At 44.6% G+C, this 19,155-nt stretch overlaps 1 protein-coding gene across 1 annotated transcript in view; it reads left to right on the plus strand.

The window, feature by feature from the left end:
• Positions 1–3,982: 3,982 nt before the first annotated feature.
• epha4l (eph receptor A4, like) overlaps positions 3,983–19,155 on the plus strand; it is a 57,049-nt gene continuing 41,876 nt past the window's right edge. Inside the window, exons 1-3 of the mRNA XM_063492695.1 lie at positions 3,983–4,215; positions 6,015–6,082; positions 8,823–9,486. Coding sequence (XP_063348765.1) covers positions 4,119–4,215; positions 6,015–6,082; positions 8,823–9,486 — 829 coding nt within the window. The 5' untranslated portion in view covers positions 3,983–4,118. The remainder of the gene's footprint in view (positions 4,216–6,014; positions 6,083–8,822; positions 9,487–19,155) is intronic.

The raw sequence follows: 19,155 nt of genomic DNA on the forward strand, positions 1-19,155 counted from the left end.
CAAGTTTGTTGGCTCAGTGTGTGATGGGTTTGTTTGGAGACTTTCTGAAGGTTAGCTTTGGTAATTTTTATTTAACATTTTCCTGCTATAATGAACTCAAGACTAAAACATAATGTCTTTGCCATCATGTGCTATGTTATGAAATATATGCCTCCCTAATCTGAAATTAGTGGACTTGGTGAGAAACATCCAAACACCGGGCAGCGAAATGAAGATTCAGTAATCTACAGCACAGTTCAGTTCACTTTTGTCTCTGGTTTTCAAGGCTTCAAGACTTTAGCATCCTCTGATATCATTTTACATTTCATAAAAACAGAAATGTCAAATGGACTGCAGTTATACAGTGGTTTTATATTTTTTTTCTACCAATCAAAAAACTACAAGGTGCATTTATCCATTGGCACACGCAAACACACATGTGATGCTTTGTGAGCAATACACAGGTTTGATATCTTGCACAAAGGCAGGTAAAGCTTTAAGGCTGAAAAATGAGGCTAAAAGCAAAGTGACAAAAGCTGCAGTTCCCGGAGTGGCCACTTGAGGCTGCTTCCAAACAGGAGTAAACAGTATATACCATAGGCTCAGCTTGTGGAATTAAACAGCATTAAAAAGCAGGTTTACAACCTACTACAAAGACCTGGTTTGGATTAAAACAAACAAACAAACAAACAAAAAACCCAATTCCTCCATCTGGATGATGTTGAGACTTAAAGGTATGAGTGTGGCTGCTTGGACTGACAGGTGTTCTGACAGCTGTAGCTGATAGCGGTCTGCTAGGCCTCATCTCTGCTGGAATCACTGAATTGGACCTCTGAGCTGTGTTTGGACTTCAGTTTTGTTCAGTGAGGTTCCAGTGTTTTATACGTCTGTTACATATCACTCATTATCACATATTTGCGTCTATTGCATTGCAGTGCAGTTTATGGATGGTGGATGTAGCTTGCTAATCAACCTTGCTAGCATTAGCTAACAGCTCAGCACTTTACCCATTAAACCAAATATGACCACTTCTGACTTCATAAAAAGTCTCACTAGTGGTGTCCAGAACGCTAACTTTGAGGGTTCAAAACACAACTCATTTTACTGCCAGTCTTTCTAGTACTCACTACCCTTACACAGAGTTTGTAGGACTGTTAACTCTCTGTGGCCCATATGGTGGACCTCTAGGTGACGATAGACATATCGTGTATAATGGAGAGACACACAGGCATCTGACAAAGCTGCAGTATGTGTCACATCAGGATGAGGTATAGATAGAGATGAGATATGATATAGCCACTACTGGAAGATAGCTTCATTGTCCTCGAGCTGTAAGTCCTGTGGACTAAATCATGAAATATTGTCTGTCAGGTGGTTTTTAGTTACTGCATGAGGTATGATGTTCACTTAATTTAATTACTGTTGTATGCTATAAATTCTGTACACCTTAACTTAAAAATCAAAACTTACACAATGTTAAAGCTGGACTTTGTAGCATATCAGTGTGTGTGTGTGTGTGTGTGTGTGTGTGCAAACTCAAGCAAAGGATTTGGAGTTGGTGTGCATGATTGGCACACAATGCAGATGTGTGGGCAGCAGATGCCATCTGGAGAAAGCGGAGTGGGCTGGTGGAGGGAAAAAAGAGGGGTGGTGGTGGTAGTGTGTGTGTGTGTGGGGGGGGGGAGTTACCCCCCCCTTTCACCACCACCACCACCCACCCTCCCTCAACTCCAGAAAAGAAAAGCCACCAGTCTGACAGGAGCATAAAGGAAACGATGGGAGTGTAATCAATCAAAAACACAGCCGCTCAAATAAAGGGAGACAAGAGACACCACCCGCCCACTAGCAGCCTGTCCCGACCACCACTGCTGCCCCTCGTCACTGCTTCAAACTTTTGCCACCGTTGGTCTACGAAGATCAAAAGCACCACTCCAGTCACCGATCAGGCTCCACATCTGACTGACGAACAAGAGGTATAATCTATATTTTGGGTTGTTTGACCAATTTCAGTGGACACCAGATGCTTTGTCTGCATCATTACACTGGACAAACTAGGGAGACCATAAAGCCACAATGAGACAGAGTGTCCAGGGCCGACGAGAACAACATAAACCCACACACTCATCTCTCCATCTTTTTCTTAAATCAGCCTCATTTTTTGCAATCCAAGATCAGGACTCAAGAGCTGCCCTTTCAGAGCATGTGAGACACAAAAACACTCTATATATCTTTCTTTTTTTTTATTGGCATCTATAAGAGGGAAAACAAAGCCACAGTATGTCTGTTGAATCACTCAAGACAAAGGCAAGTCTATTTGCCATGAGATCACCACTGTGAGGGAACTCCTGGATGTTTCCTTGTATGGGCACATATAAACATGTCATAGCCACAGTTTGGAAGCTTCAGTTTGGTGTGACAGCTACAAAAGCACACAAGAGCTGGTGCGCTTGGCAATATATCCACACAGACACATTCATATATGTATGAAACGAGAAAAAACAAACAACCAGAAAAAAAGGCATTCAGACACCTGCTGAGAGTGAGGAAAGTTTCTTATGGCTCTTGCCCTTGCTGGCTCGCCTTTGCAACCTGGGCTGTGAATGAAGCAGCCTAAATCCAAAATGCGTGCAGGTGCGTTTTGGATTTTTAAAACAGCAGTTTGCACACAGCGCTGGAATACTTTTCTGATCTGCGTGAAAAATTCTGTTTTGACTTTCCAACCCCCAGAAAGAACAGGCAGCCATACTGATAGGGTTACAATGACAAGCCCAAGGACAATGAAGGCAGAGGGCATATTTCCCAGCTGAATCACTGCCTTCGTAATCTGTGAAAAGGCCACATTTCACTCCAAAGGAGACATAACATTCAAAGGGTGCCGGTCGTGGTTTGCGGGAGCCTGGCTGCAGTCACCGGCCGCAGTGTGTGGTGATGCAGAAAGCCCTAATCTGCCCACACAGTGACAGTCTCCTCTGCAGATCATTCAGAGGCCGCCTGTCAGCCACAGCAACGGGTGCATCTCACGGGAGCAGTAGAAAGACCTGTGTAGGAGGACAAAGATGAGTGAGAGCACCCTGGGCAAAATCTTAAACCTGGACACAGCTGGCTTTTCTCAGATGTGAACAATGCCGCCTTTGTTTGAAGAAAAACTGCAGGGGTAACAACCATTTGCTTTTTGCTTTTTTGCAGCAGCAGCAGGAGCTCAACAGACAACCAGGTCTGCCTCTCTCACGCTGCACTGTGCCTATAGGTTTCATCATAAATACCCATAAAGCCCTGATAATATCAGAATAACAGCAAGTGACAATAATCCAATACAAGCTTGCCACCCATCCTGAAACGCGCATTGTCAATTTCACAAAGTGCAATTCTGTGTAATGTTAGGGGAGGTCATGCTCATACTTGTTCTTTAATCCAATTTTTTCCCCCTTTTATTCTTTTGGAGAACAGGCGTCGAGTTGTCCGCTAGGTGGCGACCTTGGTCCGGTGCGGCTCGCTCACCTCGGACTTGCCTGGAGCCGAACTACAAGCAGGATCAGCACAGTGAGAGTGCTGCGAGCGCGCAGGACTGAGACTGACGCAGTGCATTTCACTCCCATGCTGGAGAGTTCAGGAGCGCTTTCTGCAGTTAGTTAAGGTGTTGCTTTTTCTAAACCCCAAACACACACACACCAGGCAGATTGTATCTTGTAGCTCAGAGTCACTGTGAGTTGGACAAATGTGCGCTATGATCCCCAGTCTCATGCGTCTGAACTGTAGTGACCACTGTTTGGTGTGTGCAGAGGTGTATGCGTGTGTGTGTGAGTGTGTGAGTGTGTGTGTGTGTGTTGGGGGGTAGTTAATGATTATTTCCCCCCCTCTCTTCTCTCCCCACCCCCAGTTCTTCTCGTTTCCTATATGGATTGACGGAGTCCGCGTCAGAGCGCACGGAGTGGACCCGCCTCCTGGTTGTGGAGCGCTCGGTGCGTTTCTCTTCCCCCTCTGTCCGCTTCAGACCCATATTCCACTGGGAGAGAGAGCGAGGGAGTGAGTGAGAGTGTGTGTGTGAGAGAGAGAGAGAGAGAGAGAGAGAGACAGCAGGACCTGAGAGAAGAGCACCGAAAGAAAAAGAGGAGAGGGGAAAAAACGCAGCACCGACACAAATGGCACTCATGGCAGGGATTTTGTTCACGGCCACTTTTCTTATTTCTGGGATTTCTACATCTGTTTCTTCTTCACGGATATATCCCCCAAATGAAGGTAAGGTCGCTGGGAGGAAAATGAACTGCGGCGGGACTTCATCCCCGCTCCCCCGCGTCTGTGCGGCTTTTGCGCCGCGGAGGCTCACTTCGCCGAGCCCCAGTAGTTGCGAGTCTCGTGGAGTCCGACGAGTTGGGTCACCTTTACGCACTCAGCGGCTTCTGCGGAGCTTTTATGCGAGCGAAACTGGAGTGAGAAGTGCCTGACCGAGCGCGCATCCGTTGTTTTGGAGTCGGACTTGGATCGTGCCAGCTGCGGAAAGCCTGGGAGTACTGATACTTTTGCCCCCTCTCCCCTCCACCAATACGTGCTGTTTTCTGTAGGACAGTGAAGGAGACATCTGCCCCCCGCCCCCCCCCAAAAAAATACAATTTAAAAAAAGCACTTCGCACAAACGTGTGTCGAAAAAGAGAAACGAAATGAATATACGAGTCAGTTTGGAGACTCGCAAACCACACATCCGACTGACAAAGCAGCTCTTAATCCATAATTTTCAGAAGCATCCGCAGCGATGTCTCCTGCTGTCACTTCGTCATTTAGGGGGAAAAAATCCGAATAAATTCTAAAAGTTTAGCTTTCCTGCCTGGCGCATTATATTGACGCCGACACAACAAAACATTTGTCGTCGATTCATTCAAGATTTTTTGCCGATGATGTGTCAGATACACGTTTACTTAAAAAGGATCGAGTGTTAAAATGAGAACTATTTAAATGAAGTGTGGTGTATCTCATCCAAAACATGCGCTCGGAGGTTTTCGGGGCTGCAGTCGCCTGCTCGGGTCCCGGAGCGCAGCGTGTTAGGTCCGCTACAGATGAGGCTCTAACCCACTTTCTACTGTAAACACTATTAAAATCAATACTTTATTTTATTAAAGACGAGCCCATTAGTTGCACGTCTGTTCTCTGTCGGGCTGTTTGGTATGCGTTTGTTCTGCTCGGCACAGCAAAGCTGTCCGGCAAAAGAAGTCCACAGTTGGAAACCCCGAGCGCCGTTTAGTTGGGACTCAAAAGATTCAAATTTAAAATCAGTCTTCAGTGTGCACGATCATGTATTTCATGTGCTTACGTGCTCGGTTTTTTATTGAATTATTTATTTATTTACAACACATGCAGCTGATTAAGCCTTTTCCTCTCAGTGAGAATTTAAAAGAAAATTTAAAAGAACCGCAAATATAAAGTAAATTTGATCTCTTTTTAAATTATAAATATATGCGTGAATTTTTCTTGTGCGTGATGTTCTACTTTTTTGGAGAAAATATTGTGTTCGGTTTTCTGTCTGTCACTGTGTTTTTTCCCCTTTTATAAAATGCTTTTCTTTTCTTTTTTTATTTTTATTTTAAGTTTACGCATGAGGATTCAGTCAAACGCGTAAAGCCGACGGTGAGCAACCGATAAAATCACGATGTGAACGATGTGAAAGGCTCCGGGGGAAACGCGTTTGTCGTTGATAGAAGATCCCTTTGCTTAACGAAAATCAATCAAACCACGTCCCTTAGGCACAGCAGGGAATTACGCAGAACAAAGCCTTCACATGTACATCTTTTGTAACACTTGCTGGCCCACAGTTTTTACTCCTGAACCATCATCATGAGAAGATTTCCTCGACTACATAAATCGCTTTAAAGCTTTTTGTGTGTGTGTGTGCGCGCGCGCGTGTGTGTTTGCTTTAATCATTAAAAAAAAATAGGAAGCCATTTCTCTTCCTCAGAGTGTAAGGCCTAATTGGATTATATGCCAGTGCTGATGTTGTGTGGACGGTCTGAGAGTGCATGCTCACTTCTCTCATTCTTGTTTTCCAGTCACGTTATTGGACTCCAGAGCTGTACAGGGGGAGCTGGGATGGGTCTCCAACCCGACAGAAGGAGGGGTAAGTGCTGCAAAGAAGTGTCCCCTTGTTAGGACGCATGGTCCCCTATTGGGAAAAAATAGAGAGATGATATCCATTGTTGGCAGGAGCTATAGAGTGATCCACCAAATAGATACACAGCCCCCTTTGATAAGATTCTGTCCTGGAGAGCATTTTATGGGAATATCTTTGTTGTTGTATTGTGTGTGTGTGTGTGTGTGTGCATCTGGGCTCAGGATTAGATCATTTCACAAACAAATGAATAAATTCACATTTTTATCTTATATAGAGGCCACCTGTAACCCACCTCAAGACCCACATCGGGTTCAGGAAGCTGCTTTGAGAACCATGGGGTGTGTAAGCACCCCAGTAACCTCACAAGCCCTGTTCCTCTTTCTGCTTTGCTCCCCTCCTCTCCAACCACTCTGTAATGGTCAGATGCGGGGACCGATACTCCAGCGGGCGTCGGGTTTCCTGAATAGACCGTGGATTGAATCGGCCTTTGTGGAGAAACTTTATATCCCTTTCCACCATTGAGTCGAAGCGAAAGCGAGAGGGAGAGGGAGAGGAACTTGGCAGCTGAGAGAGGGTCCTCTGGAATGGATGAATGAGGGGGGAAAGTGCAGTGGGGTTCAGCTCTTGCCTGCAGTATGACCAGCTACAAAGCAACGGGGAATAGGATCGACAAAATGTGTGATCTCTGGTGGTTCTAATTGGGCTACAGTGGCTCTGGTACGAGAAAGAACAGGGGCCGCAGAGGGCCCCACGATGGCCACAAGTGTTAGATTTTAGTTAAACGTAAGGCACATGCAATGCCTTAACCTAGCCTAAATGTGACTGTATAGAAACAGGTAAATATGTATTCAGATGCATGCTGGGAACTAACCCTCACCCTAACTAGCCTTTCATAAATAAAAAAGTAGGTTTTGATGTTTTAGATAAAATATTCATTTTTTGTCCTCTGATTGTCCAAACTTGGAAAAAAAAACAATTTTCAAAGGCCAATAAATAAATACATTTTTAAAATCACAAATCGTCAAAGCTTAGAGGTCAGGGTCACTCAAACGACAGAGGGTTAATGATCGTCAGCCAGAAGTCACTTCTTCCAGTTGTCCTGCTTGCACAAATGTGATGAAAACCACAATTAAGCCTTTTAATGTTTTATGAAAATGAATACAAATTAGCAACCGCCATGTCAGCTAATGAATATGAACCCAGGGGAGCAGGATCTCATCTTGTGCATCTGTTGCGGGCTCTGTTGTCGGCCTCTCTAAATGAACTTGATCGGTGCTGCGCTCCGGTCCTCCCCTCAGCCATTTTATCACAAACAAGTGATTGACAGGGTCCCGGCAGCCGCGCAAAGCCTGCATTCACCCTCTCATTATGACCAATTGGCCTTATTCTCCCTCTTTCTTGCTATCGGCGGGGGGAAAGGTGCGGCGTTATCTCAGCGGTGCTTGATTTCCACAACAAAAGGGGGGCTGAAGCCAGAGAGCAGGAGGGAAATGATAGACATTTTTCTAAATCCTACAGCCACAGCTATGTTTAGCATTATCCCACCACTCTGCTTTGGGGAAATAAGGCTTTAATCCAGATTGTTTATGATAAGGCATCAAGTAAAATCTGGCAGCCTGACTCACATGTTTCACTTTGACTGTTATGTTTTTTTCTTTTTTGTGCAGTTTTCTAAATGGCTGAAACGACAGCGGCCAAAAGCTTGTCTGCTCTTGTTTACAGCCCAGCTCAGTCAAAGGCTCTATTTAAAACACACGGTAAAAAAAAAAATCAGAGGCAGCGAGCTGCTCCGAGGCTCTCGAGAAATACTTGCGTTTCCTCAACGGTGCCGTGTAGAGAGAGGAACTTTATTACGAGTTGAACAAACATTCTCCCTGGGTAAAAAATAAGCCAGACCACACCGGGTAATCTGTGCACACCGTGCGCAAGCTCATACTGACATCAGTGCCAATCATGTATGCAGATGTAAAGCAAGCGCACATTAGATCATTAGCAATCTTCTAATGCCTAGGTGTGTGTTTGTGTGTGTGAGATGAAGATTTTGTATACAGCTCACCAAGTAATTGAACTGTAGGCATTGCTGAGCCAGAGACCTAATCACATATTTCCTTCATAGTGGAGGAGAAGCAATAAATATTAATATCTTTGCACAACTCTATTAGGTGTCATTCATAAAATATGCATTAATTTAAGCCATCGATGAACTGCTGCTTGGCTAAAATAACAAAATGCTCTTTCGCGCTGTATTGCTTGGCACAAACTGGCACCGTGTAATATGTACTTGGTGCTTAATTAGGTACATATTACACATTGGCAGTTAGGAGAGCTTTTATGTCTGGCATTTTCTAGATGTTCTTAATGTTGGACAAATTTTCTTTACAGGTTCCTTTTAGCTGCTGTTTGGAAAATACCATTTTCACAAGCAGATTTAAAGTTTAAACTCTCGACATCCACCCAGTCATCAGGGAACCACTTAGGGTTAGGTTGCTGAACAAGCACAGTTTAAACTGGAAGATATAACTTTTCCAATTAGCTCTTCTATGCATTTGGTCCTCTGTTGAACACTTTTCATTTGGGAAAGCTACATACAGGAAAATTCCATATAAAGGGGTAGATTTGAAACTAACCCCAAACCAGTCACTGGTGACCTGATGGCGATGAATAAAGTTTAAGAATTTCCCTCTGGGATTAATAAAGTCTCTCTGATTCTGATTTTAACATTTTATTATTTGTTTCCTTTCCCCAGTGGGAGGAAGTGAGTATTATGGATGAAAAGAACATCCCCATTCGGACGTACCAGGTGTGCAATGTCATGGAACCCAATCAAAACAACTGGCTCCGCACTGACTGGATCCCCAGAGGAGGTGCCCAGCGAGTCTACATTGAGATTAAGTTCACTCTCCGAGACTGCAATAGTCTCCCAGGTGTCATGGGAACCTGCAAGGAAACCTTCAACCTTTACTACTATGAGTCCAACAACGACAAAGAACGCTACATTCGAGAGAACCAGTTTGGCAAGATCGATACCATCGCCGCAGATGAGAGCTTCACTCAGGTGGACATTGGCGATCGTATCATGAAGTTGAATACAGAAGTCCGGGATGTGGGAGCCCTGACCCGCAAGGGTTTCTATTTGGCTTTCCAGGATGTTGGGGCTTGCATTGCACTTGTTTCTGTCAGGGTCTTCTATAAGAAATGTCCTTTAGCCGTGCGTAATTTGGCCCAGTTTCCAGATACCATCACTGGAGCTGATACTTCTTCGCTTGTGGAAGTTCGTGGTTCATGCGTGGATAACTCAGAGGAGAAGGAGGTGCCCAAGATGTACTGCGGGGCAGACGGCGAGTGGTTGGTGCCCATTGGGAACTGTCTCTGCAACCCTGGATACGAGGAGCGCAATTCAGAATGTCAAGGTAAGGAACTGATATTTGTCTATGGCATTTTTTTGGCTCCTTTCTCGATTTATAGACCACCGTCCCCCCTCTCCTCCAGTCCATCCCACCCTTACAATATCCTGTCTCTGTCTCTTTGTCTTTATCTCGTGTGTTTTGTTCTCTTTGTTCTTCCCTCTCCGTTGGATGTTTTTATCTCCTTGCTCCCTAGCTCTCTACAGTCTTCTCTCCAGTGTTTAGTTGGGTGATAGAAGCGGAGATGACTGTAAATGGAGTAATTAGTGGGCCCACTGGGAGGTGTTGTGCAGTGGGATGCATCCCAGGAGAATTGGTGACACGGAGAGAGGAGACTAGTGCCCCAACTGGTTTGCACTAACGCTGTGTCTTTCACCCCCCCCCCCCCCAACTGTTCTTACTCTTATTCCCAATAGAGCCCCAAGCTGTGGAAAAGAGATAGACAGCTTTAGAGGAAGAGAAGGAGAGAGAAAAGGGTTTATAATTCCAAGCAGGTATGAGAGGAGTAAAAATACACAGCTGGGAGATGGGGCTGAAATAGTTCTATTTGGTAGGAGAGGAATAGCCCTTTGTGGACAATTATTCTACTCTTGGCTTGCCATGATCCTATACCAGGCAGTTTGATGAGGTTTTAAGGTCAGCGCAGAGTGCTCCCCCCTTCAGACTTTTTAAAATCACAATCATGATAGAGCTTGAAGCCTGTTGGTGAATTTAAAATGATCCTAGGAATGCCAATCAAAAACCCACCAATAGATCCTTTCAAATTTCTGTCAGTTTCCAAGCTCTTCATAAATGGCATTTTTGATTGCCTCTGACCCACTTTAACTCCCTTGTTTCATTGCACCCAGTGGTCTGTGGCTTATGGTATACAGTACTGTGATGTTAATAACATCTAGTAGGATTCAGCAGCTGTTTTGTTGATCAGTCTTTTGCCAAGCTGGGGGCACACTTGTAAGCTGGCCAGATGAACGGATGCCAGTTCTGCCATGAAAGTTTATTGGTAAACCCCGGTCGTCACCACCCACCAACATCGCACAGAAAGCAGTGGGCCGCAGCAGTGAGGGGTCAGAGGCTGGGCACGGGTGATTAACAGGGGGACGGACTACTACACCTCTCCTAATTTACGAGGCAGCCTTTATCTCGGAGGACTAATTGCATGACAAACAGGTCTGGTGATTTAGGGCTACCACTGGCTGCTCGGGGGTGGGGGAAAGGCAAAGGGGTTCAAGTAGTCACAGATGGAGGTTTGTGTGTATAGTTCAGAGTTTATTTGTTGAGCGCACTGTATGATCAGTAAGAATTCTCCTGGAGTGTTGCCACCTCCTCTGGGTTCAGATGGCTCCAGCCAGGTTTCTATATCCAGTCAGTTTTAGAGAAGCCGAGAGAGAGAAATCTGCAATCAGTTTACCACAACAACCTCTTATGACTCAGTATGAGAACCCTGATCTCATATTGTATACCATAACTTCCATTTTGTTGCATCATTGGAAATGACTTCTTATCTCTTCCCTTTAATTCTCGTTGTGATAAATAGCTGTTATAGTCATCATAGAAGGCAATAAAGGACTTGGAAGCTTTGATTTTATGTGACTAATGCAGTATTGTAGTGTTTGCCAGCTTGGCACCAGCACTGTTGCTCAAGCCAATATATCCATTTAGTCCCCATATCACTGCATCTGCTTGAGCTTGTTTAAGTTTACAGTGCCAGTACGCCCACTCTATTCACTTTTAGCTACAGTTCTACTCTCTTTCTAAATTTCACTTTCAGCTGGATAACATGTGTTGGCTTTATTTTGATTGTGGGTCAGGGACTTGTGGGTTAAAAGGTGCTGGTCCTCAAGTGCACAGATGAGCTGGTTAATATTTCCCCATGTGACAGGCTCTGGGGGGGGGAGGGCCTCCGCTTTTCTATGCCCGTGTTGACAAACAGACTTACGCAGAGGTTTGGGGTTTCTTTGTGGTGAGGGTGAAATTAAAGGAAACATGAGTTTAGGTGTGATTTTTTTTTTCAGTATTGTTTTGCTGTTTTGAAAATGTGTATGAGAGTGTCAGCCTATGAGGTGGTTTGATAAAGTTCAAACTGTTTTTGTTTAAAAGGTTTTCTTTGGTGCAGTTGTGTGAGTGGTGTGTGTGTGTGTGTGTGTGTGTGCTTGTCCTGTGTACGTGCAGGGTTACAAGGGCACCCTGGCCCCTGGTTCCCAGCCCAGGATGAATGGGCTCCCCTCCATCATTGTTTGGGGCAGCAGCGGAGCCGTCTGAGACTGGTGATGTTTGAGGGGGAGAAGGATTTAGAGGGGGAGCTGACAGGGATGTAGGACTTGTATTCTCTACCCCTGGCAGAGGTCAGGGGTCATCCCCTTCCGCATCCATCTTACTGCAGTGTATGACAGGGTTGGGGATCCAGGATTGATTAAGATGTCAGGGTTTTGACAGCTGTGGTAGGGGGAGTGTGTATGGGTGTCTGTGCCTTAGGTGGACCTAGGGTGACTAGGGTGTATAGCCAGGGCCAAGGCAAGAGGGACAACCGGGGCACTGTGGGCCAAGGGGCCCCCTGATCTAAGGAGAGGGGACTGTCTGTTTGTGTTTGGGATCTCGTTCCCTGTTAACCATCTCGCCTACTCTGTGGGGAGGGCGCGGGGGTCAGCTTGTTGTCTCACTCCTCATCTGGTGAGGGGGTCCCTGCTGTTGGAGGTGCGGGAGTGTCTCTGAGGTAATGCAAAGAAGAGATTGGTGGGCACTTTGGCCCATCATGTATATCATCATGGAGAAATGATAATTGCCCGCTTTTTTCTTGATTAGAAGATTGATTGAAATAAAGTTTTTGGCAGTTGTTTTTTCATGACTTATTTTTTCATGACAATCACATTTTAAGTTGTTTCCCTCGAAGCTGCTTCTGTTGTCATGTGTGTCTGTTGGGGATGAGTAGCTTGTTTGAGGTGTGAAGTTGACAGATGCTTCTGACACTGCAGAATGCGTGCACATAGTTGAGCTGTGAAGCGGTCACCCATAACCGCCTCTCATCACAACACAAACAAGTTTCTACTTCTTTGTGAGCTTTCCCTAGAGCCTTATCCTAATCCTAACTATCAAAACTAAATGTTCAACCTTTAGTCTAATTCTGTTGTAAACCCAGTTTTAACGTGATTCCGATTCATCAGCTGTTTGGTCTGTCCCACAGATCAGACAGAAGGCCCTGCCTTGCATGTTTTAAACTGTCAAAGTGTATGAGAGGACATTATATGAACTGAGGCTTACTCTGACCATAATCACTACTTTCCAAAGACCCTAACCCCTTATTTTTTTGTATTTAGGTTTAAATACAAAAATTTAATATCACCCCAAAACCCTGCTTGGACGCATCTTGCATGTGACATCACACAGAGCCAAAAGTAGGAAAAACTGTCTGAAACACTGATCACATCATTTAGTATTATTATGGGGTCTTTACCATACGACATAAAGCAACTTGGGGCGATTGCTGTGGTGATTTGGCGCTATGTAAATCAAATTGAATTGGATCAAATTGAATAATCGAAACTTGTCCCATGTTTACTATGAGCATCCACTAATGTAACAGTATATAAAAGACAGAAAATAAGCAAATGCATGGTAAAGTCCACTTTAAATTCCATCTGTGCATTTGTGTCCTCTTTAAATCCTGCTTGTGCACGTGTGTGTGTTCAGGACCTGAATGTGATGCCAGTGTGCGATCGGAGCATTTTTGCCTCAGCAGTCTTTGCTGAGCTGGAAACTCTCATTGGTATTGGATTAAGAGGTTTTACGGATGAAGTTTCTCTCCTGTGCTCCGTTCATTATATGTGTGTGTGTGTGTGTGTATCTAGGTCTCCCATTCTATCCCTCCCTCTGTTGACAGTGTTAAATATGCGCTTGGGAGCATCATTCTAAATTCACCACGTAATTCTATTTAGCCCGCCGGTCCCCGATGACTTTAAATCCACAAACTCAGTCCCTTGTTCTCTCCCCCCACCACCACTCCTCCAACCCCTGTTTTGCTCCCTTTCTTCCTTCTCTTCTACATATACACAAATTAAGCATTTGCATCTTCCTTTTGGTTGTCTTTTTTTTTTTTTTCTGTTCCATGTCTTCTGTCTCTTCAGATTTCCTGTTGCTTCAGCGACTATTCACAGGCGTTCCTCCTCTTTTCATATGTCTCTTTCTCCTTTCATAGCCCTCCATTTTTATTGCCGAGTTTCTGTAAGCAATTTTCACCCATTCACGCTGTCTTTTTTTCCTCCTTTTCTCTTCTTCTTTTACCCCCCCTTTTCTTCTCTCTGCTCCGGCCGTCGAGGTGGTTAGTGTTTGTCAGCCTGTCTCTGGTGGCAGCAGCAGGAAGTGGGCTGAATAATGAGATTACCTTCGCTGTGGGGAGGGAGGCGGCACACCAAACATCATCACCCGTCACTCTCCCAGCGAACACACATGCTCGAGTGACACCCGAGAGCGTGCGCACAAACCCCAGTCATCTACATCTTGGTATAAACATTTGCCACACGTATGCTCGTCCAAACAAACTCTATATATCCAGGCAAATGCAAGGAAATAGACGAAGCAGTGAGACGCATGCACACGCGCACTCACAATCTTTAGTTTTGTTTTCGTGCGCACACAGACCCGCAGCAGAATGGAGGTGAATGTACTCATCACTCTCGCTGCCACCAGAGAGGCTCATTTTGTGCCGCTGAATAGAGACGAGGAACGGAGGCTATTACCAACGGAGAGCAGCAAAGAACAACAGATACAGAAAGAGAGGACAAAATGTCTCACGAGGAATCCTTCACCTCCTCCTCCCTCCTTCCTCGTTCCTGCTAAAATAATTGCTTAAGGGATTTTTAAATATTCTGCTGTTGTTTTCTTCTGATTAAAAAGAAAAAGAAAAAAAAGAAGCAGTCCTCTCAGCTCACACAAATCTTCCCTCGACTTGAATGGGAAGGAGAGGAGGGAGGTGGGGAGGGGATGCTGGTGGTAATACAGCCATCATTAGTCGAGGTGCTGAAATGCTTTTCCTGCTCAGGCGGCCGTCCTGCCTCTGTGTTTGTTCCCTTCATGGCTCGACACTCATCACCCTTCTCTGTTTCTTCTCGTCGTGCCCTGTTTAAGGCGGGAAGCCACCGGTCATCGAGCATGACCCGGGTTGATAGCTGCAGTACTCCCACAGTGCCAGCTACACCTCAGGGTGTATGACTATGCTGCTACAAGTATCCATGTTTATCCATGTTTTTCCTTCTTTCTTTTTTTTCTTTTTCTATGCAACTTAAGCTCCTCTGTCACAATTTACAGTTGGGCCTCATTTCTGTTTCTAACACCGGCTGAAAGAGAGATCTAGTAACTATATTTAAAATGAGCTAAAGGATTCAATAAATCACCAAGACTGTTTTCTGAAAAAATTATTTAAAGGCGCACTAAATATTGTTGTCATTGGAATCAGATTGATATAAGTGTTTTGAATAGATTTAAATCGAGCGCAGCACTAGGTCAAGCAATTCAAACTCCATTCAGTTTTATTTATATAGTACCAAATCAAAACAACACTTACCTCAAGGGCTTTATACTGTAAGTAAAGACCCTACAATTATACAGAGAAAACCCCAACAATCACTTGAGTCCCTTTGAGCAAGCACTTGGTGGCAGTGGGAAGGAAAAACTCCCTTCCCACTGTCACCAAGAAATCTCCCGGAAAGTGGTGGACTTCTGCTGTGACCACGTGAGCGTGAGGGGAGGGAGACAGGACAAAGACACACTGTGGAAGAGAGCCAGAGATTAATAATAACTAATGATCATAATAACTGTCAAAGTGTATGAGAGGACAGAGCGGTGTATATTACACTAAGGTGAAAAAAGTTGAGAGAAGAAGAAACACTCATTTGCATTATGGGAAGCCCTCAGGAGTCTATTACTAAGGGAGGATTCAGGGTCACCTGATCCAGCCCCAACTATAAGCTTTATCAAAAGGAAAGTAGCTACCAGGGGGGCAGATCTGCTGATCTCAGTGCTAACCCACATCAGCTGATTGCTCAATACATTCTACACATATCTTTGGCCAGACTCTCTACGAGCCCACTCTTTATCCTGCTTTAGCCTCCTGCTGCACATCTGCAAGCAGATTCACAATCCACTTCCTCCTGTCATGCTGCTTCAATCAGTGTCATATCTGTTATCGTCAGGGCTCACTCTGTTCTGTGCTTTTTGTCTTGCTGCCGCTCTCCCATGACAGAGCACTCCTGCCAAAGACAAGTTACTGCAGATGGAAATCTTTCTTTGATTACAGTTGGTCTGACTGAAAAAGCACCAAGTGTCAAATCAGCTCCATTTGATGCTTTGTTGAGGTTTTTCATTAGGTAGTTTAGCCATACTGGAAAAAATGACAGGTGTTGTTTTAGCTAAATTAGTTAGGGAAAGTTGGAGACTTCTGTTTTTGGTTGGACACTGTGGTACACAGTGGCAACGAATGATCCACAGAGTACAGAATATACCGTTGCTTCCCTATTAAGGCCACAAATCTCTAACACTGTACAGCAACTGTTGATGAACTTGGACCTGCTTTAAACTTTTGAATAATCCTTTTTTTGTAATGATCTGCTTTTTCAACCTATAACGGAGCATTTAAGCCTTCAGCTCATTTAAATTTAATTGAAATACACTCGATATTGTGAAGACACACTACTTTTCTTAAGTACACTATGTTTATAACAGCGCAGCTTACATGGTTGTCAGCTGGCATTAACAACATATGGGCCATGAGGATGATAACATTTCTCCTCTCCTCTCCTCTCCTCTCCTCTCCTCTCCTCTCCTCTCCTCTCCTCTTTGAAAAGCATCCTCTCTTTGAAGCCCGCGATGGGAAGAGGGAGCGATTAAAGCAGTCAGCAAGCAAATTAGCATGTCAAAAGGCCCTGAATCAATACCCCAGCTCTCTACCAACACAACCCTGCAGTCCTTTCACCCCCACCCCTCCACCCCCCATGCATCTCTGCCATTCCCCCATTCCTCAGGCTGTTCCCCTTCTTCTCCCTCCTTTTTTCCTGCACACTCTCCCTCTTGCTCCTTTGCCCTTTTCTTTCTCCTTCGCTCACTTTTCAGATTTTCCTTACCACCCCCCCTAAAAAAAAGCCCTGTTTTCTCCCCGAGCTGGCAGGCAGAGGGAGAGAAGAGGTGGCATTTGTGGAGGGAGATGGATGGATGTATAGGCAGAGAAAGGCCGACGGAGAGGGAGAAGTGGACAGCCATCAAGTGGGCATGGGTGAACTGTTTTGGAGATGGAGAGAGAGAGAGTGGTTATGAAAGAGAACGAGGGCCTCTGCCACCTTCTTTGTGCTGAAAGAGAGGCAGAGCAGACCTCACTCACCAAGAACGGCAGAGGAGATCCGAGATGAGGAGACAGGGAGGGAGAAAAGGAGGCAAAAAACATGGGAGGGAGTGAAGTGGAAAGAGATTTAGTTCCAGTCTGGCAACCTTGCCTTTCTTTTTTTTTTTTGCACTTCATCTGTCGGTTCACCATCGCACGGAAATCCCTTTGATCTGGGGCAGTGTGTTAGTGATCACCAGCGCAGACGGACGCGGAGTAAATGTGTGTGTGTCTGAATCGTTATCTGGCCCGTGTTTATTCAGTGCATCTGTCTCAGCGGCCGTATCACATGCTGTATCAGAAACTTCTATTAACATCCCAAATCGCAGCGCGCGATCTCTGCCTGCAGACAAAGCAGCTCAGCAGCCCCTCAGATGAACGGCCGGCTCTCCTTCAGTATCTGACAATGGGAGGCTGATTGCAAACACCTTGAAATGTTTTATCTCTCCCTCTCTCTTTCTCCTGCTGATTTCCAACTTAAGATCCCCCCTCTTCCCCCCACACACACAATCCAGCACCATCCAATAGTATCTAGGTGGTCTTTTTCTTCTCTTTCGTCATCATCCTTTTTTTCCCTCAGAGGGCAAAGAGTTCAGTGGCCAAATCAAAGGCAGCTCCGTAGCAATCAGTTAGGGGTTATGACAAAAAGCCTTGCAATAAAGGGCGGCTGTGTAATCTGATGGGCCCTGAGACTGGATGCAGTGCCCATTCTAATGAGCCGAGATCCCCCTTTTCTAATCACAGCGTAGGAGGAAGTGGCACAGTGCTTCATTCTCCCTGGAAAAACACACACACACACTTAGAATGTGTGATTAGAATAAAAGACTACATGCAGATTGTTGCAAGGAAAACAGATTAAAGATGTGAAGTGGGAGGAAGTATTCTGGGCATCCAAAGCCTCCTTCATCTTAGACAATGGAAGATGAGTTTGGAGATCTTCAAAAGCCTAAACTGACATTACGCTCGCCTGCGTGTGAATCGGTGCGTCAGTGGAGGAGTCGGTGCATTAGGTTATGGCTTGTTTTTTGATAAAGAGAAAGCTTAAACAGAGAAGCTGATTACAACTTACAGGTTGCATTTACAACACAGGCTTAAGTGCAGAAATTAAGACATGTAGGGCCAACAATAAGTAGTAAAGTTTATTTTTTTAAAACTTAAAACATATGTTTGACTGCTTAAATTGACACTTCTAACAGAATTCAGCTCTAGCATGTTGTTTTCCTGCCTGTTGGAACCATGAAGTAAACGTAAAACTGCTCTAACGAGTACCGCCTCTGTTCTAATAATGGTTAAAGCTCATATGTAGTGCCATATTTAGAGCTATCCACATTGCCACACCAATGGACCGTAGCTACATCTGTACTGTAGATGATGAACAAGTATTCTCTTTGCCTTTACACTGCAGTCAGTCCCTGCAAGGTCTCCGGCTGAAAAATGAAGAAATACACAAGTGTCAAATGCTTGTAATGGCACTCAACGCTGGCTAAAAATGCAAGTCATTGTTGGAAGCTTCCCATGTTAGAATACCCATCTTTACACCGCAAATGAACGTGTTTTCAACTCGGTACAAAAACAAGAATGCTCAAAGTTATGCCAGATTAATGGTGGTGACATAAGTGGCTGTGAGCTCTCTGCTTGACCTCACGTTCACTAGTTTGAATAACGGAACAGAATTTTTGTGCTGTTGGTGCTTTTTGGTGCATGGGTTGTAATAGTTATTAGATGGGATATGGGATAATAACCAAAAACTATGTGGTTATTTGTGTAAACAGGCTGTCAATGAAGTCTGTTTTTTTTGTTTGTTTGGTTTTTTTTCGTTAATGTGAGAAAATTTGGAATTTATATGTTTCTGTTAGCAGGTATCTGTGTCTGTCTGCCATCTTGTTGGGGTTTTCTCTGTATTTCTCTGTAGGTCTTTACCTTACAATATAGGCCAAATATAGACCATTGACCAAATACAAAACTTTCAGATTGTTAGTCCACAAACCAGTCGGTCATGTCTATGTCCGTTATTTTTGTACAGTTGATGCTTCTGGTGAAAAAACAGCCTACAACTACATTAGCCCATGTGCTGTGTCCTCAAGGTCTGCAAAGCTTACTGTCTGTTAGCTGTAGCTTTATATTTCTATTCAATGTGTGACACCAATTTCTCCCAGAAAAGCAAAGCTTTCTTTCTTACCTTTGTTAACACGTTTATTGCCGTCTAGAGTTTTGATTTCACCTCAGAATTTTGAGAACAGGTGGCTGACACATTGCTGAGATGGGTATGCACACAAAAATGGCAACGTACATGTGTATCAAACACACCGTGG

The sequence above is a fragment of the Pelmatolapia mariae genome, linkage group LG14 (genome assembly GCF_036321145.2).
Source record: "Pelmatolapia mariae isolate MD_Pm_ZW linkage group LG14, Pm_UMD_F_2, whole genome shotgun sequence".
In the NCBI taxonomy this organism is placed as follows: domain Eukaryota; kingdom Metazoa; phylum Chordata; class Actinopteri; order Cichliformes; family Cichlidae; genus Pelmatolapia; species Pelmatolapia mariae.